Raw genomic sequence first — 24,206 nt, 5'->3', positions numbered from 1 at the left:
TACTTCAGACAAAATATTGTCTATTATATAATTGCTTCCCACAGAGAGAAGATTAGAAGGCAAGTCCAACAGGCACATACAAATATTATATAAATGGACTGTCCAGCACAGGAGTATGAGAAAAGGGGAAGAATGGTCTCCAATGGCCCTAACTAAATTGCAAATTATGAAAATTCTGCTGTGGGGGCCTTTAGCTTCTATTACACCACTGGAAAGAATCTTGGAAATATAAGTGTGTGACTTACAGGTACCCTGAAACAGCGACAATACAAAACTATAAACTAACATTTGAATTAATGGCTGAAAGAGGAAACAAAAACTCAAACAAAGCCAGATAAGAGTCAAACAGGTCTTTTTTTACTACAGTGCCAAAAATTGCTCTAATCACTATAGCATTCCTAATTGTATAACAGGAAGTAAATGTCTCCCTTCTAGTATTTTCAGAATGTTATTTGTCAAGATTTGAGAAGGCAATACAGGTATAGGATTTGTTATCCAGAAACCAGTTATCCAAAAAGCTCCAAACTACAGAAAGACTATCTTCCATAGACTGCATTATAATCAAATAACTCAAAACCCAGGTCCAAAGCATTCTGCGTAACAGATCCTATACCTGTACTTGTTTGCCTTAAAATCCATATTTAAAAAAAGATTAAAAATAAACAACTTTATATGTTATATTAGGACAATCCACAAAGTATTAAAGGTGATAAATGTACAACATATAGGACAATTTTACACTCCCCATAAGAAGATTTCTAACTTAAACACAGTGTTTCTATTGCACGGTTTCAAGTCACTAATATTTAACAGCACCTAGGACAATAATCCTTCCAATAAAGATCCTTTCAGTGGTGTTTGTGTAAGTGCTCTGGAAGCCCATAAAGCGATTGCAGAATCTATGCTGTAATAAAGCACAGCAATATTTTTCCGTTTATATTAGTTAATGCACTGCAAGAAGAGTGCTCAGAAAGCAGCAGACAGACTCAGCAGAAGTGGTCTGATTTGTCAGCTGAAGAGATCTGAAAGGATCAATTACCCTTCTAAAAGTTCCAGCCTAATTTGCGGTGTAAGATAAACACACAAATGCATTCAAAAAGTGTTCTACAGTTTCACCTAATATTAATCAATAGCCATTAACCTAACCGAGGTTCCTGTAAGAATTAGCTAAGCTTCCTGTAAGCGTGCACAGAGCTGCCTCTCTACAGAGCTTGCAGGAGAGTAACCCTTTCACATCCACAGGGATTTGTAAAGCTGAAAGGTAAATTTAAGAACAGAACTGCTATAATTCTTTATTCAGCTTCCTGAATACGGTAATTTGCAATTTGACAATACAAATATACCCAATGCAACTCTAAGCAGTAAGCAAGGTTCTCATTTAGTATGGCAGCAATGTACTGATCTGCTACTTGTGTACTGAATAACTTACAAACCAATGACATCAGCCAGGGGCCCTGTACCTGTTATTTCTGAAAAGTGTAAGACCCTGAAGCATTTTTACTATATATAATGCAAAGAAAATGCAGAGAAATGCAGGGACTGACGTCTATTAATGGAGCCAATGTGCCTGGGGTGCAGTATAGCAATATCATACAGTCCATAGAAACAGATTCCGGACCCACAGGTCTTAAATAAAAATAATACATTTATTAACACACGGAACTAAGGTTTCGGTTGTGTCCACAGCCGAAACGTTAGTTCCACTTGTTAATAAATGTATTATTTTTGTTCAAGTCCTGTGGGTGCAGAATCTGTTTCTATGAACTATATGATGTTTCTGTGGCCGTGCTGGCCCTACCCTTTGTTTTGTGCCCAAGACGAGAAAAAAAGGCATTGCCGTGCAACAGAACAACATTTTTATTCTTCAGATGAAAACATGTAACAGGCAATGCATGTATTTACTTTAGATATAGTAAAGTATAGTATAGATAAATCGTTATAAATCTTATCTTTAATGCGATATTGTAACTTCACCAAAATATCTCACTTCGTTTCTTAAGGGCTGTGACACGGGAAGATTAGTCACGCCATGACAAATCTCCCTTGTCACGGTCGACTAATCTCCCCAAAATGCCTTCCCACCGGCTAGAATGTAAATCGCTGATGGGATGGCATACGCAGCGGCGCGATTTGCGGAAGTCGCCAAAGTTTCCTCTCAAGGCAACTTCGGCAAATCGTGCCGCCGTGTATGCCATCCCACCGGTGATTTACATTCTAGCCAGCGGGATGGCATTTCGGGGAGATTTGTCGCAGGGCGACTAATCTTCCCATGTGTCATAGCCCTTAGGGCTCATTTATAAACACTGGGCAAATTTGTAATTGGGCAGTAACCCGTATAAACCAATCCACTGTTTGTTTTCATTGTTCAATCTGCAGCAATTGGTTGCTATGGGTTACCGTCACATGCAAATTTGCCCAGTGTTTGTAAATGAGCCCCTTTATATTACTAACTTCATTAGCACAATAAATTAGTTAGATAACTTTCAAATAACTACAGTGGTCAATTTATCTAACAGGGCAGGTCACATTTAAAATAATAATTATGATACAATGCTAGGGTCCAACTTCCCCTAGCAACCAAGCAGGGTAACCTGGTAAACATGCATTAATTCTGCCATTAGTGTGGCTTAAGGTAACTCTACCAAGATTCTTCAGAATATGAACCCTTATATTACTCACTCTTATTTAGATATACAGTGTATGAGAGATATAGGCTTGGGCTTCTGTCTAGAAATTTGCAATTTTATAGGAAAGGGTATACAGCAGGCTCAGGAAGTCTCCAGCCATGACATCCCAAGAAGGTTCCTAATGACTAATAAGTGCAATGCCTGGGGAAAAAAACACTTTCACTAAGTGATGCCTTTGACTTCTCCTTAACAAACCACTACTCCCCAGAGCCATGGTAACATTGCAGGAGACTCCATCTCACATTCATAATAATACTCTAATTTGCATTATAAGCCCCACGGGTGGCAAGTCAGTCAATTTATTATAACTTATAACGTGGCGACAAGCATAATGAAACAGTGCCCCCGTAAATATGTTGTATGACTTACTTGGGAATTTAAATAGGGTGCATCAATCTGACTTCTTAAGACCCAATTACTGACCAAGTAGGACATGTAGAAGTACCTACAACCAATGTCCCTCCTAAGCCACGCACACAAAACATTTTCTACTTGTTCTGACCAACTCTCCTTCCTGCAGACACAAAAAAATGATTTGTTCACACTTGTTATTAAAAGTGTGCAAAAAAGATATTTTTGTGAACCAGAAAAAAGGGAGCATTGCCTAGAACAATGAACAGAGAAATGTGCATGTAGCCTCAAGCTTAAATATAAAGCAAAATCACAGCACAGGATGCACATGAAACACTAAATAATTAAGACTCTGCTAACTAAAATTTGCAATAAATAAATAAGACAGGCTATACCTCCTGACAAGATGTGGTGAGGATATGGCATTTTTGTTAAATGCATTCCTTTAGGTACGGACAATATATAAGCTAAACAAAACTAATGAGAAGTTATTGACAAGTTCTGATGGCATAAACAAAAAAATACTGCCACTGTTATATCAGTTTGAAAGGAACCACAGGGGCTACATGTTAAAACACAAAGAGAGGAGGCAAACATGTATATAAAATAATCTCTTTAAACTACATGGAATGATAAACCATATAAAAACATTACAGGGAAAAAAAAAAAGTGGTATGTGCTAACATACGTAATATATAAAAAAAAAAATGGTACACAGCCCAATAATATAGCTAAACAATTAGCATTCTCCTCCTCCAACTAAAATGATACCTTGAGACATTCACTATTGGACCCACCAGGGTTACCATAACTAGAAAGCTATTTATTTCCAAAACGGAACTAATGAATATTTCCACTATTATACAGCAATAAATCAAATAAAAAAAAGATCTACCTATATATGGATGTAGGCGGTATTGATAAAGATGATAACTATAATAAAGCAACTGAAGATGTCCAATAACACTTATCCTTACCTTTTTGATACAGTTGCATAAACATGTTCCACTACAAAATAATAACTACTATAAGACAAAATATAAAAAAAAAAAAAAAAGCACATAGAAATGGGTTGTGGGCAAAATTCAGACTATCTTTTATATAGCCTCTTAGTAAACAAGAGGACTTGGTGGTGATTTATTATAAGGTAGATCCCATTACATAGGAATCAATGTGTTATCAGATCTTACTGAAACCCTAGTCTGCAGAATACTTTCACATAAATCTGAACTGTAACATTAACGCTATCTATACAAAAACCTGGGTGTAAAGTATTTCTATATATAAGTTTCTACTTGGAAAGATTGCAGCTACAACGGAACGCCAGAGAAACCAATTACAATCAGTTTTTTGTTTGTAAAACAACCTGAAAATATTTTCGCACATCTCACTATTTTCGTGTATAGCTGTTAAAAAACTGCAGGTAACAGAAGCAAATGCAAAATTTTTAGGAAGGCGGCATTGCAGTTGGATATTCATGCAAACGTATAGGCTTAGGGTTCCAAAAGAAAATATCTGCAAAAAGTGACTGCAGTGTACTAAACCTTAATGTAAGAATTTTCAAGGAATGAGCACAATAAATTACAAATACCAATACTTGTACTTGCAAATGTCAATATATGTTTTGCATTGTGATATAAATAGGTAAAACCATAAGATATACACCAGTAAAAGAATGGACATTACCTGGCTATAAACTTTCCTCTTTTCAGTACTAAAATCCTGTATGAAGCAAAGAAATGTACTGAATAGATAAGTCTAAAGCTGCCAAAATTCTCTCTCTATTGCATCAACAGCAAAGATGAACTCACCCGAGGTTTTGGCGTTCTCCTCATTAAAAAACAAGATTAAAGGATCGCAGGAAGATGTACGTGAGATTTGAACAATCCTTCTTGTTTATGGGAGTGTCATGCACGGTTTGAATGTCTAAGGCAATTGGTTTATAAAATCCCATATGATTACAGTGTTGAAGCAAAATCCATTAGACCTATTATAGTCAATGTATTAGGAGGTTTTCATCTTGCTAAACACACTTTAAATTATTAAATACCTTGCTCTTCAGTAGCAACTAAAACGTGTACACAATAATCTGCATACAGATCGGGGCGCCTAATAGGCTTGAGGGGTTACATTCCAAATATACTTACAGCAATACATTTTACTGCCACACTGTCCTACATGTTTAACAGAAATAAGGCATTTTTCCCAGGAAATATGAATTACTGAAAAATCCCACTGACATGGGAACATATAGTTTTATGAGGAATGGTTACACCAGCAAGAAAAACCAAAACAAATTAATGCCATTTTATTTGAACTTAAGTTGTGTTCTTTGAATATTTTCTAACATTAAATGCATCTCTACAGAATAAAATAGATTTTCCCCTCATATATTGGGAGTATTGTTTCTATATAAACCAGCATAAAAAAACTTATGCATGACCGTCTTTCACCCTGAAACACACGATTAATACCGGCACCAGAAAAATCATCATACTGAAAGAAATATGGCCAAGGACTGGCAAATACAACCCTAATGTTTGTATACCTGTATCTTCATATGTCCCTTTGCCTAATTTTCAGTCAGTCATACTGGTATAATAGCATCCATAAACATAAATTACTAATACTACTAAAAAAAAAAAAAAAATTTTAAATGTAAAGAACATAATACAATTCTTTTTTCTACCTCCATATTTATGCAGCTCGGTTACCATCAAGTACAGGTATAGGACAAGTTATCCAGAATGCCTGGGCCAAGGGTATTCCGGATAAAGGATCTTTCCGTAATTTGGATCTCCATTCCTTAAGTCTACTGAAAAATTAATAAAACATTAATTAAACCCAATAAGATTATTTTATCATTATTTATATCTTAGTTGGGATCAATTACAAGGCACTGTTTTATTACTACAGAGAAAAAAGGAAATCAGTTTTAAAATTCTCAATTATTTGATTAAAATGGAGTCTATGGCTTTCCGTAATTCGGAGCTTTCTGGATAATGGGTTTCCAGATAAGGGATCCCATACCTGTACAAGTCAATGTTTTATTAATTGTATAAATAAGGAAATTAAAAACATAAATAAGAATTATTTAATAAAATAGCATTTATGTATTTTGGAGCATTCTGGAATATGGGTTTTAGGCTAATGGATCTCAATATCTGTACTCCACAAGTAGAAACTTTTTAAAAAGCAAGTATTTGTATTCCTTATGCTATACATGAAACTCTGCTGCACAAAACCAGGGTTTTTAAAGTAACTAGAAAATGCTGAGCCACATGGATTGCAGAACTGGGGAGTAGAGTTTAGCATCATGGTTATAAAAAACTGGGCAGAACTGGTGCACCACCTTATTAAAGGGGAAGGAAAGGTAAAAACTAAGTAAGCTTTATCACAAAGGTCTAGGTAATTACAGTCATAAGCACTCACAGAAACGCTGCACTGAGTTCCCTGTCAAAAGATTGTTTCTGTTTTCCTCTGCCAGAGATACACAGCTCTTTGCTTTCTGCTCTCTCCTGCTCCTCCTCCCTCCCTCAAGAATGCTAAGAACTGACTCCCCACCTTAGGAATGTGGATCTGAGCCAATCAGCAGGAAGCTGACTCATAGGGGCTGATTTACTACGAACATTTTGCGACTTTTTCATATTTTTTGCAATTTTTTCGTCGCCGTTACGACTTGCACGAATTGTCATGACTTTTTCATAGCCGTTCGGATGCTTTTTGGACGTTCGTGGATTAGTAAATGTGCCCCATAGTCTTACTAAATGAGCATGTTCACTTGGTCTGGGTGTCTGTGCAGAAGCGAGTCTTTTTCGACGATTTCGGGAAATCGCGCTACCGCGTGTGCCATCCCGCCGGCAACTTACATGTTCGCCGATGGGATGGCGGGTCATGGCAACTCGGGGAGATTAGTCGCCCGCGAACAGGGAGTTTTGTCGCGGGCGACTAATCTCCCCATGTGTCAGAGCCCTGAATGGCTGCCTCCATGGCTACATTGCAGCTTATTTATATAAATTATAGTAGACTTTCTGAAGTAAACACACAACTTTTACCAGTGCAGGCCAGCAGCACATTATATTTTAGTTACTTTTATACACTTTCATTTTTTGGTGTTACTGTTCCTTTAAGGGCACTATTGTGACAACTGAAGGTATGCCTGCAGCTTGAGATTAACTCTTTATTAGCCTTTCCTTCTCCTTTAAATAAAATTTATTAGATGTAATTTTGGAGTGGCCACAATAAAACTGCAATTAAGTTTAAAGCAGCTCAAAAGAAACACTGCCCAAAATATAAAGGTAAAATAGGGGAAAGAGCACCAGATGTGCCTTATCTAAAATTTGTGATTCCATGCAATACATTACCCATAATGCATGTTTAACTATATCCCTAGAGAATTTAGTAAAACTATGTAAGAAGCTGCTTAACAAATCTTGAGGCACTTATCCCCTACAAGTGGCTGTTTAATTCTTGGCTTGGATAATTCAAGTAAGCCTTTATATGCTTATCTGTGGATCTTTGCCCTCTAGCCAAAACAAGATGGTTGATGATTTAACATAATTAATAGGTGTGCATGGATTTCGAAATGCATAAAAAGCAATACACAACCTGGTCAAATACTGAATGCTTTACCTGGAGAATTTCAATTCATATCTACCTACTGCCAGTTCACTATACACTTGTACCTTTGCTTATTTCCTTAGTTCAAATTATCATGTTGAAAATCTAATAGAAAAGATTTTCTCTCACAGGAATCGCTCAGAAGTGCACTAAGGTAAAAGGCAACAGCAACCACAAACAGTGAGGTTATATATACTGCTAGTGTACTTAAGGGTTACTGTACCAACAGCTAATGGCAGAGCAGATCCATACCTATGGTTCATATTTATACCCCACAGATGTACAATCTTGGTTGGCATTTTTCCTTGTGTTGGGATTGTTGGATATCCCCAATATGTTATGGGCTGAAGTAGATGATTTCTGTCAATCCTAGAATGCTAACAAGTACACTTGTTATCTTACTGGGTCAGACATAAACTTGTTCAGTATCCTTAATCACTGTCAGCAAAGTAGCCAAGTTCAGTGAGCTGCTCAGATTCAGAAGAAATGATCACACAGGTTGCTGATAGGAACCTAACCAAGATCTCCCCTCTCTATACACGTACATAGGTTTATTTTACCCCTTTCAAAGTGCCACGTTGTACTTTTTGTGGGTGGGTTCAAATTTTTAATCTAGGTATTTTTTAGGATAACACACAGCACTGCATAAAGTGTAACATTAAAAGTAAAAGGTACATTGATAACACAGGTAACAACTGTTAATAACATAAAAGTATGAGATTAGACGACACATTTGATTATCTGTCACCAGATTGTTTTTGCTGCATGCTACAGAAAATGACACTGGCTGCTATCTTCTGTGCACTATTTAATCCTTTGGAATTGGAAGGTAATGGACACTGCTATAATACATCTTTCTGGTTCATAAGAGACTTTCCTCAACTTACCACTATTCATCTTCATTTACCCTATGGCCTTTCCAACAAGCAAAGGTGTTAAGCCATCTACAGAGCTTGGCCCTTATCCTGGCTGCTTTGGGACTGCTGTGCTTTTGACAGATGAAACTAGGTCAGCTTATACCGGTGAGGCCATTTGTGTTGTATACAATGTACATACAGTAGATAAATGGAGATCTATGCACTAACAAGGCTACTGATAATCTTTACATCTCCCACAGCTATAAATACAGAGATAAAAACTTAACATGAGAATATACACAATTAACAAGTGACTTATAGACAATAATATACCACTCGTGCTTCTGAAATATACAGGGAAAGCACTAGGCACTAAGGAACTCTCATTAAATGAGCAATCTCTTCATAGATAAGTAAGAGCTGCACAAACCGCTGATGAAAACATAGAAATAATAAATGTCCTTCCTTTATGTTTTCATCAGCGGTTTGGGAAGCACTCACTAACCATAAAGGGATTACCAGCCACTCAGTGATTTGTGCAAACTCTGCATATAGTAAAGCTAGAAGCACAAACTTATCCATTTTTAAGTGACTTTTTTTACCAACTGTTTTTTTTTTTTCCTTATTATTCACTAATAGGTCTTCCCAGAGCGCATAAACCCATCCCTAGACATTAGAATAAAGGAGACTTCCCCTTTGGATTCAAGGAAAGATCTTTTCCAGTAAGAGCAGCATCATCCTTCCTTATATATCCTCATGGGAACAGCCCTCAGACCTAATCTCTCAATACATGCTTGCCCCTTTATTTATATCTATGTTACTTTCTGCCTCACTTCTTTCCTCCGATTCATTGTACAGCTATTTTGAATATGTTGGTGCCTAATATATAAACTATCATAATATCCACAAATACAAAATTATAGCATAATGCTGGTCATACACAGCTTCTGTCACCTTGAGGTAGTGTATTGGACATATAGAAAGCCAAACCTATGGCCTGGCCATCCCTAGTCACATATTGGGCAGGTTTAAATCCAGTGAATGCATTTTTCTGCCAGTGACTCATAATAGAGACCTTTAGAGTCAATCATTGGGATAGGTCTTGCATTCTGTATGCATTCATTTTACGAGTCTCTACATTAGGCAACAATAAGCGCATCTATTTGGCTGAATCTATTTGATTTGGCTGAACCACATTGGCTGACCTGATCATTTGCCACCCAGACCAACAATGATGCAGGAAAAGACCACATTAACTGGATGATCTGCAGCCAGATGTTGGTTAAGCAGGTTCCATGGGGGGTGGCAATAAGCCAATATTCTGCCACCTTAGTATAGAGGACACTTTATACAGGTCAGATACTGTATGAGATCAGGCCATGCATGGTCATCTTTAGGTTTCATTTACTACTTGTAGGTGCAACACATGAATTGTGGCTTTAATTAACTCTTTCCTGTGTATAGTTAACTTAGTTAGACACTTGTTCAATCAAATAAGAAGTCCACATGCCTTGGTTTCCCATTGATTCAATGAAGGAGTTACTGATGGTACTTGCAGGTTCAGCCATGTATAACAGGGGGTTTCATCAAGCAACCCAAAATGTTTGGTTTGATATGAATGGGGTTATACACTTTTATGGGCAAGTACAACAGTCAGCAAGAGGGTCACCAAAATAAAAATGTTAGTATGTTAAAATACATTAAGGAATACAGGGAGCACCCCAGAAGCATAGCAGAGGCTTTATTGGAAAAGATAAATGTGCCTGCAAGATACTGCTGCACACACAGAAAGCTATAATAAGCCAGACTGCCCACCTCAACATATTCTGAGCTTCCCCACAACTTGTAAAGATCAGCGTTTATACAGAATATCCCTTGCATTTCTAATCAGTGCTCCACTACATGCCAAAAAAGATTAAAAAAACTAAAGCTACAACAAAATATTAGAAGCAATAAAATGCCAGAATTTATAATTCTGAATTGCACTTAAGCTCATGGGGAACTGGTGTATTAATTACAAAATAAAAAAAAATTAAACATACTATACCAAACGACATAAGGGTACATCCCTCATCAGAAAAACTTCCTCTGATGAAGCAGCCAATGGTGCAAAACCCATAAGGAGGGCAAAGCATAGGGACCATGTGGCACTGGGATGCAACCTTATGTCCTTTGGTATGCTTCGTTTTTTTATTTTGTAATTATAACCATTAAATGTTTTGCATATTTCACTGTTAACTTGTGTAGTTTATGTGTGTACAGTCAGGATCTTAGTGGTGAAGTATAAGCATTAGATGGCTTCCTTCTCTATAGTTTATTGATTTATGGTACATGCATACCTCCAAAGTTACCATGGGTGGCAAAAAGTCAGATTTGAATTTGAAAGTAAGATTTGAATTTCCAGTTTCTAAAACAGAAAATAAGCTCTGCCAGTGCAGAGAGAGCAATAGTGTTCTCTACAGTAGCGATGCGGACCCACTCTGAAGCTGTAAAGGTAAGTGTGGGGGGCGGCATTGCAGCAAGCAGCTGCCTCAGGCAGCTCAGGGCCAGAAACGCCCCTGGGTACATGAGACATAGAGTTCAAGAACTTTTAACTTCAAGATTTGGTGTAAGTAGCAGACAAATCCTACATGCAATTTGTTACCAAATATATATTATCTATATCTTCAGGTTCTATATCAAGAGGCTAAATGGAGTAAAATAATAACAGATAGTCCCATAAAATTCATACATTTGTTAGCACCAATTTTGGTATCATCCTTAAAAATTGGCTATCCACAATTGGGTCATGCAGATGTGGGGGGTAAACAGCGTAACAGATGCAAAGTAATTTAGTTCAGTTAGTTAGTTCTGAGTTTAAATAAAATGTCCCTGTAAAAATAAACAAAACCAAAAATTATTTTAATATTAAACCAGTGGCTACTTATTTGAATGAAAGAGTTAGGGAACATCTCATCGCAATAAAAAGTGGTGACAGGAAATCAACTGTTGGTAAGTGCTTTAAGAGGCACATTAATAGGTGGGCTGTTTCTTCTATTCATTTACTGTTCTGCTGTCCAGCGCTGTGTACTTAAGTACTGCTATATGAATAAAAATATACATACATTAAAATAAGTATTTTTATTTTTCCCCATTTTTGCAGTTCTAAGTACCAATTGGCATGTCATTCATCTAAAATTGGGACATTAATTAGCTCCTTGTCCAAAAAGCAATATTTTGCGGATACTGGGCTAGATCAAGGTAAGGAACAATGAACAACGGCTGCCACCTAGTGGTGAACAAGTTTAACACAGCAGGGGACACTGACATGAGTCTTTTAGAGACAAATTGTTATTCAACATTTGGGTGCACAAAGACAGACAATCTATTATAAAAGCAACTGCAATCACATGCAGGTCTGGATTTATTTATTTATTTATTTTATGCCCCGCCTGCTCCCCCCCCCCCCCCCCTTTTTTTTAATGGACTGACACACACTAGATTGTACTCATGTAAAGAGGGCTCGTGTTTTATTTTGCAGTGCTAGGTAACACTCCGGGAAATTTGCTGCCCTTTATAATCCCGGATACAGTAAACCAAGTAACCTATATTTTTTTTACTAACCAGGATTTGTTCAGCCTTTTCAATTGTATAATCAAACCCTATACTACTTTATAGTTGAGCCTAATGGTACATTTTAACAGAAAAACATTACGAGGAAACTTGCATTTCTAGTCAAGGCAAATATAGCAAAGTGGTACCTGTAAAACTGCAGCTGCCGTTTGGGGCTTCCATATCGAGCGCTTGGAAAGCACAAGGGAAAAAAAGAAGAGAGATTGCAAAATTCACATTGTGCTTACTAATGTATTTGCTCTCTTAGATCTCTTACACATGCTTGTACTGACTATGACAGAAGTACGACAGCACCACCCAGTGTTGATATTTTACAACAGCCCATTCAACCTACTGTAGCACAGGTACACTTCCAATGAGTTACTATTAACCAGTATAGGCAGCAAAAGAAATGAAAAGAAATGTTACAAACGTGAAACAAGTAAACATTTCCTCCGAGGTCTCCTAGAACAGAAAAATATTGTTAAAGATGTTACAGATAGTGAAGAGTGAATCTGTCCCATCTCGCTTCACAGAAAATTTTGCAAAAACCTGCAGGGAAAACCTGGCAAAAATTTTCCCCATCACTAGTTACAGACACAAAGATACAGGGTTAAGTACATACCAATACCGCTATAAAACAAGTGCATATGAAAAGCACAGTTATATGGTGGTTTATACATGTGGTACATGACAGCCGGTGCTGCAGATTTTATGATCAACAGCAGGTAAGTAGGTAAAGGCCTGATTTTGGTGCTGTATCTACCTTCTCTCGGTTTGCTGTTTGTTGCGTTCAAAGACCACAAAGAATAAGATGCAAAGGTGCATACAGGTTAGATAATATACATATAATAATATACATACGAAATAACTCATTGGGGAGTTTAAACTTATCTCCTTACCAATTGCATGCATAGATATTGGTGAGCAGAGTAAATGCAGAATGATAACTGTGCATTTACAATTTATTTACTTTCATTATTAGGGTCTATCTGCCTCAATTCATATATATTAGAACCCTGATTTTACATTTCCCAGGGGACTGTGTCAAAGCAGCACAAAATCCAGGAAACTTAGATCTGGTAAAGAAAAAAAAATGCAGCTTCTCTAAACATGACCACATCAAAATGGCATAAATTCTTGGAAAATGTAAAATCCTGGGATGTAAAAATCAGGTTCTGTTGTATAACCATTATGTAATGATCTATGAAACCTAGTAGGGGAGAGGATGGGTTTTCAGGTAATAATAATAGATGTACATAGGCCTATCTATTATGGTAAGTGTATGGCTACCTTAAAATTATTTAAAATGCCATGACTAAATCAATACTTCCCTAAGGACACAAAATTACCATACCCTTAGATTGGATTTTTTATGACAATACTCAGTGGGATGGTAGGCTTCATGCCCAAAAGATCTGAGCAGGCATCAATCAGATCTCAGTCATTGGGGCTGTGGATGCAGTCTGCAGCCGATGGGTCTGTATAGGCCCCCACTAATATGATATAGAAGTTGGCCTGACAGCTGTGTGATCAGATGCTTGTGTCACTCATTCTCACAGTTTGTCTGCTTATTTCCGTGTGTCTGCATCTGCATGTCACAGCATGGGTCACAGTGTATTTTATTCTCTGTAATACAGTGTGTCACATTGTGCCTGCCTGTATGCCATGGTGTTTGTCACTTTATACTTTTGTGTTGCTTTCACTGTTTGTCTCTAAATTGTCACTCTCCAGGTACATTTGTGTTGTTGCTACAATGTGTCGCACCCTATCTGTCTATATATGTGTTTGTCTATTTTACGGTGTGTTGTACATATCTGTGTAAGAGGGAATGTAATGACACAACCATTCTTGTACATAAAGCAAGGCACCATCCTGGGCAAATGAATGTGAGTACAGGGCTTATTCAACCATTTCTGTACTGCTAATAGGCATTGGGGTAAGAGGTAAGTAAAGGTGGCCATACACATTACGATTGGGAACTTCTTCCGATATGCCCACCAAAGTTGGCCAATATTGGGCTATTTCGACTGTTTGGCCCTTGGACTGAGGACTGCATCAATGAGCCAGTTGTGTCCCTGATCAAACAGGAAAATCAAACCTGCCCTATTGACACCTGGCCAATTTTCACCCAGATATCGATCGTTGGGGGGCCATACATGGGCAGATAAACTGCCGAAACAAACAAAAAGACCTGAATCAACAGCTGAAATCTGCCTATGTATGGCCACCTTAACGCTGAGAAGTGCCTAGCAACTAGGCACCCCCTCCCCTCAGTGATTCTGTCTTTTACAGCTTGTTATACTGGAGAAGAGACACAATGTATAAATATATAAGGGGACCATATCATAAAGTGTCTGATACTTTTCCAGTAAGTCCCTCCAGAAGCAACAAGCCCCACAATGAATTCATTACCTTAGTGACTTGTGTGAGCAGTTTGCAAACACTACAAATGTACTGTACCTGGCCAGCACGTGGTGTGTGCCCAGTGATGCCAGGTTGAACCTAGATTCTATGTAAAGACAAAAAGGAACACCAAGAGCCCCAATAGTGTAATATGTTTTTACAAGGAGTAATGGTAGAGTAAACAAATTAATATTCACAAGCCAGGGTTACCATTAGGCAACCACTGTATAGGCAGGTGGGGAGATTATCCTGACCCCACTCAGGAATAAGAAGTCACTCTCTGTAGAAGGAAGAAAAATGGGGATGACACCCCTCCCCTCAGGGTGGACTCGATATAATGATAAGACAAAACAGAGGCGCCTCCTCCAGGCAGATACCAACAAAAGTGGTAATTTTCAATAATAGTTTATTCACAACAATATTGCAATGCGTTTCGCAGGCTTTTCCTGCTTCATCAGGCAATGTAGAATAGGAGCAAAAAAAACAACTAAAAACACAGAGACAAACTCTCTGTGTTTTTAGTTTTTTTTTTTTTTTTTGCTTTTAACTATAGAGGAAAAATGCTACATCTATATCTGTAATACTGGGGTGCTGCTGTCATGAGGCAAGTTAAAACACTCTTGCCTTAAAAGGACAAGGAAAGGCTAAGTTACTTGGGGGTGCCAAAATGTTAAGCACCCCCAAGTGACTTTAATCGCTTACCTTGTACCCCGTGCTGGTGCCCCTGTTAGGAGAAAACAGCACCAGCCCGGGGTACCTGTAGCGAGTGCTTCCTCCTTCCTGATTCGTTTTGCCGGGACACCACGACCGGCGCACGCGAAGCAGGAAGGAGGAAGTGCTGCAGGTACCCCGGGCTGGTGCTGTTCTCTCAGAACAGGGGCACCAGCCCGGGGTAAAAGGTAGGCGATTTAAGTCACTTGGGGGTGCCTAACATTTTGGCACCCCCAAGTGACTTTGCCTTTCCTTGTCCTTTAAGTGGCAGTGCCCCACAAGTCCCCAGGGGTGGCAAAAAGTCCAGTTTCCAGTTATTAGAATGGAAATTCACCTCTTCTGGTGGTGGGGGGGGGGGGGGGGGAAATGGTGAAGGTACTATGTTAACAAGCAAATTAGAAATTGAATATGTATGATTTTTCTTACTAATATGATTTAGAAAGGGCATTCTGTAGCATTCACATTTTTTAGGGCAATACAATGGCCAAAGTTTCATACAAACAGCAACAAGAGATCATCTGCACTCACCCATTATTAATATATATAGGGCATTAAGACATTCTGTGCATTAAAGGACATGTAAACCCCACACACAAAAATGTAATCAGTGAACAGCCTCTTTGAAATCTTTCAATACCTGCCACACTGGTTGTCCAGGGGTTAATAGTAAGGCTGCAGCATCCCCTTAATCACTTAGATTTCCTTCTCCTGTAACCCACTTAGCCCCCTCCCTCAGGAATGTGCTTTGGCTGTTGGCTTGTGGGCATGCTCAGTTGTTCTAAACTCAGATTACTAAACACGCCCCCAGTCTAGCAACCAGTAAAGAGATGGCATTGCTGGTTCCCATAGAAACTCAGCTCTAGCTGTCTGCTTCAATTTTTGTATCCCAACCAAATCTCCTGAGTTCAGCTCAAACAAAGCAGAACTTTTATCAGAGACAGCTTTGCCTGTGTGAGTCTGTATTCTTGATGAAATGTATGCTGAATAAGGGTCTGTGTGTGTGTATGCTGTTTGCAGATTTAAATGTATCCAATTATGTATCAGAGGGAAAATGGCCACCGGGTGAAACCTGCTATTTGGTTTAGGAAAATGATGGTGCTGGAAAACGGAGGGGATATATGCAGTACAAATAATGCCATTTGGGTGGGGGAGACGTGCCCAACTGATATACATTGTAGGCTTTACATTTCCTTTAAAGAATAAGTAAACCTTTTTTCTTTCTATCAGTAAAATTACTCTAAACAGCCTCCAGAATTACCTACCTTTGTCCCAGCATTCTCTCTGACCTGGTTCCTCAGAAGTTGATAATTTTTCTTTGCTTCCTTGTGCAGAGTGAAGCCACGCCCCAACTTCCTGTTCAGTTCTCTCTTCAATTTGACTACCTGTAGTGGACCTAGAGAGCCTGCTGGGCATGCCTGGAGGCAGCAGGAGCCAGTCTGTGCATTAGCAGGGTTTTTTTTTTGATGAGAGACCTGAACAGGAAGTGGGGGTGGGGCTTCACTCTGCACAAGGAAGCAAAGAAAAATGATCAACTTTTAACTGAGGAACCAGATCAGAGAGACAAAGGTAGGTAATTCTGGAGGCTGTTTAGAGTAATTTTACTGATAGAAAAAAAGGTTACTTATTCTTTAAGCTAACAAGAAATGCTCTCCCCTTTAAGCAAAACAGGGATTGTTTGTCCATATACAGTAAAATCTCAATTTTACATCCCTTGATTAAGGTTTCCTGCATGTTACACCATTGTTTTGTGGTCCCACTAATATATAACACATAATAAACCTGATTTTACATTTTCCTGGCTTCTGCACCATTTTGTTCTGGTTCCCTGAAAAACTTTAAATGGGGGTTCTACTGTATTGCAATATACTTTAAACTAGCCAACTATGTCAAAATCATCCCTGGTTCTGTATATATTGATCATGGGCGAGTGCATTAAACCTCTTGCTGCTGTTTATATACATCACAGCCTCACTGCACCCCTGCCTAATGGTTTAAAATTTAGTGGCGAGAACAACTTTCCCTTGTTTGCTAGGGCAAGCGTTTCAGTAAGATGTATCTGCTAGGGAAGAATATTTGGTTTTTTTTTAGATGCTGCCATTTAGGCAAAACAAAAAAACTTTCATATGTGCAATAAGTAATTACACAAAGTTTAGCCCACAGCAACCAGTCAGAGACCTTTGCTATAATTTTCTAGCTGGTAGTAGACCGAACAAAAAAAACTGATGAGTTACTGCACATGGGTAAAGTAAGTGCTTTAATTATATGAGGGTTAGGCGCAGGTCTACATATCCCCCATGAATACAGAGCTGCCTGCATTCAGATGTGTGGTATTCATGAGGCGTACACAGGGAATGCATACACAAGTGCCCCCTTTTAAATGGACAAGTCAGGGAGCCATATACTTACTCCTCGCATCTAGCAAGTGGTAATAAAGGGCTGAGTTTTACCCACAGCACGTACCTTGTGCTGAATTTTGTTCAAGGTACAAAGCAATGGCTGCATAAATCCCACAGATGCAAGGGCATCTAATCATTAGGGAAGCATTGGTGGGGGTGCATACTGATGCACAGGAGGTCACAATAGAACGGGTAAGCTCCCCACCTGCATAAAACATTGGGTGTGTGTGCGCGCATCTCCTTTAGAGTGTTCTCTATTGCTGAATTGATGACTGCTGCTCGTTTGGTAAAATCTGCACCACCAGTACAGGAGTGTTCAAAGAACTGTGGGAGGGGTAGCAACAATCTTTTGTAAAATAGGCATACTGTATAAATTAAGCAACCAATTCTGTTTAGATGCATAAAACAGTGTCTTCTGTATAGGCTGTAAATCTGCAGGAGGAGGCAATTTTTATTTGAGCAATGTTTAATGTTTCCCCAAACCTTCAGAAAACCACTATATTAAATTTTATCTCACAGTCTTGGCCCTCAAGTTGCTAAACTTTAGTTTCTGGGGATGCCAGTGGTTGAAGTTAAAAGTAATATAATTTAGCAGCAGGAGGGCTGCAGAGCACAATTATACTGAACCAGATACATATCCCTGCACAAAATGCATATCCATTTAAGAATACACATATGAGTGGTCTATAAAATACTATACATGGAAGGCTTTCCCAATATGTTTACAACATTCAGGAAGACAAAAGTAATGTAAGGTCTCTAAAAGGAATATTTGTCAGTTTATGGCTATATAAAGCTTACAAACACTCCCAGAAAAAAGGCTGATGTTGGCTTGTTTGAGCACAGAAAACAAAGATTTTTTACCTGTAAATCATGCCGGGAGAGCCAGTCTGTCGCAACGAAAGTCTAGCGGGTGAGTCTGTGGTCGATTCTGGATACATGGAGCCAGCTTCAGGTGCTGTGCTCGCCGTATTGGTCACGGTCTTAACTATAATAAAGAAAATGGAAAAACTAAAAATGCGGCCAAGAGAAAAAAATAGTGAAAAGTCGATGCTTAATGCAAACCTGTCACTTACACATAAAAAGTTGTATAATTGAAGTCCTTTGTAAATTAAACACACAATTTTTTTTATTAAAACATCCATACATTTTATGAATGTATATAAAATCTGAGCTGTTGATTATAAATTGCCTCAAGCATAGACTCAGAGCAGTGAATTACTTTCACTTTACATTCTGCACTTCCTGTATGCCCCTGCACCCTTCACTCTCCCCCTCCCTCAACATCTATAATTGTTTAGCAAGTGCATGGGCATGAATATCGGGTGCCCATTCTGGTACATACACAACATTCTGGGGTAATACAAAAAGTGCCCACAAAACAGCAGCTGCCTGCTTGCTGTGATTGTGACTTCTAAGACTGAAGGAAACAAAATCCTAATAAATGATATAGTGTAAGTAGAGATTATTTTGCTCATCTAAAAGGACAGAATTATGTATTTGGGTGAAAGGTCCCCTTAAGAATCTTATTTTGTATTTGCATCTCTGCCCAGGCATCAGGCACAGAGCTATATTGTGATATATTCAAGGTGGCACCATTTATTGTCAGAGAAAAGCAACCTTTTTTTTTTAATGCAAGACTGAAAGGCAAATTATATTCGGCACCTTAATATATTTCCCAAAATAACCATTAGGGTTGTGTCACATTGTGCCATTTGATGATTCTGCTAACTGCAGCAGGTCACCTCCCGCTGACGTCAATAGCAAGCACCTTGGGTTACTCACACGCAGCAGGTGTTATTGTCACTACACATGGGTGCAACTAAGACACCCCCATGTAACATTCATTTTAGGGTTACTGGCTTCTGTAATAAAATATTAAAATATTTACACAATGAACTTCATTACAGTGCAAACCCTTGCATGCCAGGGAACCCACTTTTATTGGGTATACCAGTTAAAGGAGGGGTAGTTTACACTGTATTGGATGCTAATCAATGCAATATTATATTGGCAGAGCTTCATAGATATTGCTCAGCATTCACATCAGCTCCCTGCCAAGCGGATACGATAATATGATGGATTTACACTGATGACTTGTCACACTGCCTAAATAACATGTACCCAAGAGCCTCACCACATGGGCAATGTCACGAACATAAGAGCAAGTTCTTTATATGAGTATTTTGCTTGTGGTTTGTGGTCAAACTGTGCCTGTGTGTGTATGAGTGTGTGCGAGTGTGAACAGCAAAAAGCTGCTGAGCATATATATATATATATTTTCTACTAGGTTAACAAGAACAGCCCACAGCATTTATCATGTTCCTCCAAAGCAAAGAGGAAGAAACCATTTCTACACTGAGGTGCAGTGTCAAGTCAAGTTATACGACATTTACTATGGAAACTTTCTAGAAAATGAGGGAAAAAATACATTGAAAATTCAAGTTACCGATAATATTAAACGTGTAGATCATCTTTAAATTAACTTTCAGTATGTTGTAAACGGTGATATTCTGAGAAAATTTGCAGTTGGTCTTCATTTTTTAGAGTTTCAGTTATTTAGCTTTTTGTATAGCAGCTCTCAGTATTTCAGCAGCCATGTAGTTGCTAGGGTCTTACTTCCCCCAGCAACCAGGCAGTGGTTTGAATAAAAGACAATTACAATTGTAAAATTATAGCCACCAAGAGCAATAGTTATTTGGCTGTTGTTTGTCAGTGACCCCCGTTTAAAAGCTGGAAAGAGGCAGTAGAGGAAGGCAAATAAGTAAAAATGAATAAATAAATAATGAAGACCAATTGTAAAGTTGCTAGGAATAGTACATTTTATAAGATACTTAAATTTAACGTAAGGTGATCCACCTCTTTAAATTATTTTAATATTAATTTCCAATGCTACTGAAAGCAGTACCTGTCAACCCTTTGCAATTCTCTGCACTGATAGTTCTGACTATGCATACTAACACTTCAGCCACAATGTCTTGCATGTTCTGTGATTAAAAGAGATGTAGATAATAATCACATGTATTTGTGGGAAACAGCTTTTGCTGGAAAAGAGCAGATTACTGCAATACTGTCAGTGTAGAATAGAAAGCACCTATATTTTAATATCAAACAACCTTAAAAATCAACCCATTAATCTGTTTTGGGAGACACCAAATTGGCTTTGATTGTTCAAATATATCCAGTCAAATATGGCTTACCAAGACAATAATTACCCACCTTGTTGGAAGGTTACTAAGGCCAGCCACACTGGATGGACGCTCCCTTGCTTAGTTATGTTCAGCTACATTTGGCCAACCACATGTAAAGCCAAAACAGCCAATATTCAGGTTGCCAAGCAGTAATAATACCCTACAATGACTGCAACGCGTAGTACTATGTTGGCCACTGATCTAAGCAGGACACCGTTTTATAGGATAGTTTATTAGATTTCAAAATGCAAACTTTTGGGGCTTCAGTTCCTTCTTAAGCCATGTGGGGCTCCATTTTCTATTTAGACACCTGCAGACATGTGGCTAGGCCAAAGCCAGGTTAAACGGTTTTTGCACCCTAGACAAAACTATTTGGCCCAGCACTCACAATCTCCGCCCCTGGCACTCATTTCCTTCAACACTCTGCGTGCTGTCCCTTCCAGTCACAGCAGCCAGACAGGTGGGGGGCCACGGGGGGGGGGGGGGGGCGCCCGCGGGCCGCCAGTTGGACAGCACTGATCTAGTGGTTCCACAAATTCAGTCCCCTTCTCCAGCGGATTTTCTCCCGATATGCCCCACCTACGGCCCTGGGGCCAAACGATTTCAAGCCAGGATATTGCCCATACACGGGCCGATTAACTGCCGAATCGGTCCTTTCTGTTTAACGTGCCATGTTTATTTTAGATTCCAAATGACAGAAAAGAAACAATTGCAATTTGGTTTAATCTCACTTATTCACCATATGTAAGGCACTAAACAGTGACACGTATGAACCAAAAAGACACTTGTTTTTAAACCAGTAACCTGTGGTGACCTGTAGCAAAGTTGCACATTTTATTATAGAACCCCCACAGACTCATTTTCTAAGTAACTTTGCAAGTGTGCATAAAGGGGTGCTTCACCTTTAAGGTAACTTTTAGTATGTTACAGAACTGCCTATTCTACGCAACTTTTCAAATAATCTTCATTTATTTCTTATCGTTTTTTTTTTGTTTTTTTTTAATTTATTTGCATTTCTGCTAACTCTTTGCCAAAAAACTATTGCTCTGTGATGCTACAGTTTTATTTCTTTTGTTAATTTTTAGAATTTTTTTTTTATCCGTGTCCTCTATTCATTTGCTATACTCTCATTCAAATTGCTCCCATTTCGCTAAGGTAACTTGGACCCTAGCAACCAGAAAGCAGCTGAAACGCCAAACTGTAATTAGCTGCTGAACAAAAAGTGACATAACTGATAGGGGTTAAATTGTTAAATGCTGAGCTTGTACAATTTTGTTTTGTGCCATGAAGGTCTGTGTATGTGCTACTTCAGTTGTTATGATCTCCTTGACTATCCTGTCTCTGTCCAAGTTGTTCTGGCCTTGATAATCTCAGCAAATATTCAACGCTAAGAAATCATAATAAGCTTCAGCAGCTACTTTAATAATTTCTGTATTTTTGCTAATAATTGTAAGGCATATGTGCCCACCCATGTTACGTAAGCATAATGGGATGTCTTTATCTATCTACTATATAAGTAATAACAAAACAAAATAAAGTTGAACTTGTTTGCAATACACATACTGGTTGTATCGTTTGTACAAGTTTCCTGATCAGCGCACCTGCAGAGACAAAATCAGATGTTTCGCCAACGCACATTAAAGCGAACTGTTCGTGACTGCTTATAGAAACAGTGCAAGGAAGCACAGACAGAGTTAAAGAGATTAACCCTTACAATAACTACAAAAATAATAAAAAAAATGAGGCTCAATTACAAATTGTCTCAAAGGCTTAAAAATGTTTATTGTGTTCAAAACTTATGTAGAGAATTGGGAAACTGTGCCCTTTTCTCACTGGTATTCCCCTGGTTATTTGGACAGCTATAAAGGGTCCTTAATGTAATGGGAACTAAGTCTCTTTTCCTGGGTCATAGCATGACCTTTTACAGTTCCACAGTTTGGCCATAAGGGGGCAATGTGGTAAAGTATAAAAGGCTAAGCTGCCATGAGGCTGGAAGCCATTTTGATAAAAGCTCTCTACCTGAAGAAGCAGGTAGAGAGATATTGTGGCATCTGGGTATAGGTAGAACCAGACAGAATAGGCAGCTACTGTAATAAAAGTATGATTGGGTACGATTTAAAAAAAAAAAAAAAAAAATCGTATTTTTTCTAACTTTTAGAACTGTGCCTATTTTCTATGATATTTTTGTTAATTTTCGCAACTTTTATTATTTATCATTAATTATTTGAAGAAAGATAATTTTAAGAAAACAATGTTGTTTGCAAAGATGTTTAGCTCCCACATTTAAAGATTTTCAGAACCACCTTTTGCAGTGGCTTTAAGTTTTTGGGGTAAGTACATGTCAGGTTTGCACACAATTTGGGAGTTGTTTTGGCCCAGGTTTTTGCAGGCAGATTTTATCTATGGCTTTCAGATTAGTCGGATAACATTTAATTAGGACTTTGAACAGACCACTGCGAGACATTCAGCCCATTCAACACTGAGCATGTCAGGGTCACTGACACTGCTAACAGAATATGAGATGGGGAGCTCCTGTGTCAAGCCTGGATCATTACTACTATAGAGAGGCTAAATCCTTTGGATTATAAAATATGGCATTTCTAACCATATTCATAAGGGTTCGGAACTCCTTTAAGAGCACAATACACAAGTCCTTGAGGTAAGCTTGCTACAAAAACACTTGTGCATAGGTATCCACTACTAGTAGTGTTACAAGAAAAAATAACAGAAAAAGCCCACCCTATTGCAAATTATTTTTCACTTCCAAGGAGGTGTGTGAAAAGGCACAAATGGCTTGCACAAGAGACGCTTTCTCAATCAGGGGAGAGTGACTTCTGTAAGACGCGTGCATCACACATAACGATCTTGCAAGCACCATATTGTCCAGCAGGAAGAGTGGAATAATATTTTTGTAACATGCAATAAACATTTCCTGTTTTTGTGGACCATTAAAGAGGATTACCTATTCCATCAAATGTAGAAGTCTTTGACACAAAGACTTATTCTAATTTTTATTTATAAAGAATAGACACTTGTATTTATGGCCCAAACACTAAATAATATTGATTTTCATGGGGGGTACACTATACAGGAGTATCCACCTAAAAGTATGTCTAGAAAAATAGTCTGCAGCACTGTGCAATAAATGGGTGTATACACTGAACCTACAGATCAATATGACCAATAACCCAAACAAGAGGTAAAGAGGGCCCTGCTTAAAAACAGCCTAGAATCTAAAAAATTACTAAGTGCCTGGTGAATACATATGTTCAAAATTCTTAGTTAGTCAGTGGCTTGAAAAAAAAACCTCAATAGAAAGAGAAATACTATCAACCATATTGATAGTGTTATTTTAAATAAAATATCACTATCAACCAGCAATAAGAGACTACTAAA

The 24,206-nt window shown here is 38.3% G+C and overlaps 1 protein-coding gene across 4 annotated transcripts in view; it reads right to left on the bottom strand.

Moving 5' to 3' along the window:
- kcnab2 (potassium channel, voltage gated subfamily A regulatory beta subunit 2) overlaps positions 1–24,206 on the bottom strand; it is a 120,131-nt gene that overhangs the window by 62,666 nt on the left and 33,259 nt on the right. For 2 of the 4 annotated variants that reach the window (XM_031906327.1, XM_018095449.2), the window contains exons 2-3: positions 18,484–18,607; positions 12,256–12,297 (exon numbers count right to left, since the gene is read on the bottom strand). In XM_031906327.1, coding sequence (XP_031762187.1) covers positions 12,256–12,297; positions 18,484–18,560 — 119 coding nt within the window. In that variant the 5' untranslated portion in view covers positions 18,561–18,607. The remainder of the gene's footprint in view (positions 1–12,255; positions 12,298–18,483; positions 18,608–24,206) is intronic. The other 2 variants (XM_031906328.1, XM_012967348.3) reach the window with 1 other exon arrangement.

The sequence above is a fragment of the Xenopus tropicalis genome, chromosome 7 (assembly GCF_000004195.4).
Source record: "Xenopus tropicalis strain Nigerian chromosome 7, UCB_Xtro_10.0, whole genome shotgun sequence".
Taxonomy (NCBI): Eukaryota; Metazoa; Chordata; class Amphibia; order Anura; family Pipidae; genus Xenopus; species Xenopus tropicalis.
The sequence above is the reverse complement of the archived record's forward strand: the minus strand, read 5'-3'. Positions and strand labels throughout refer to the sequence as shown.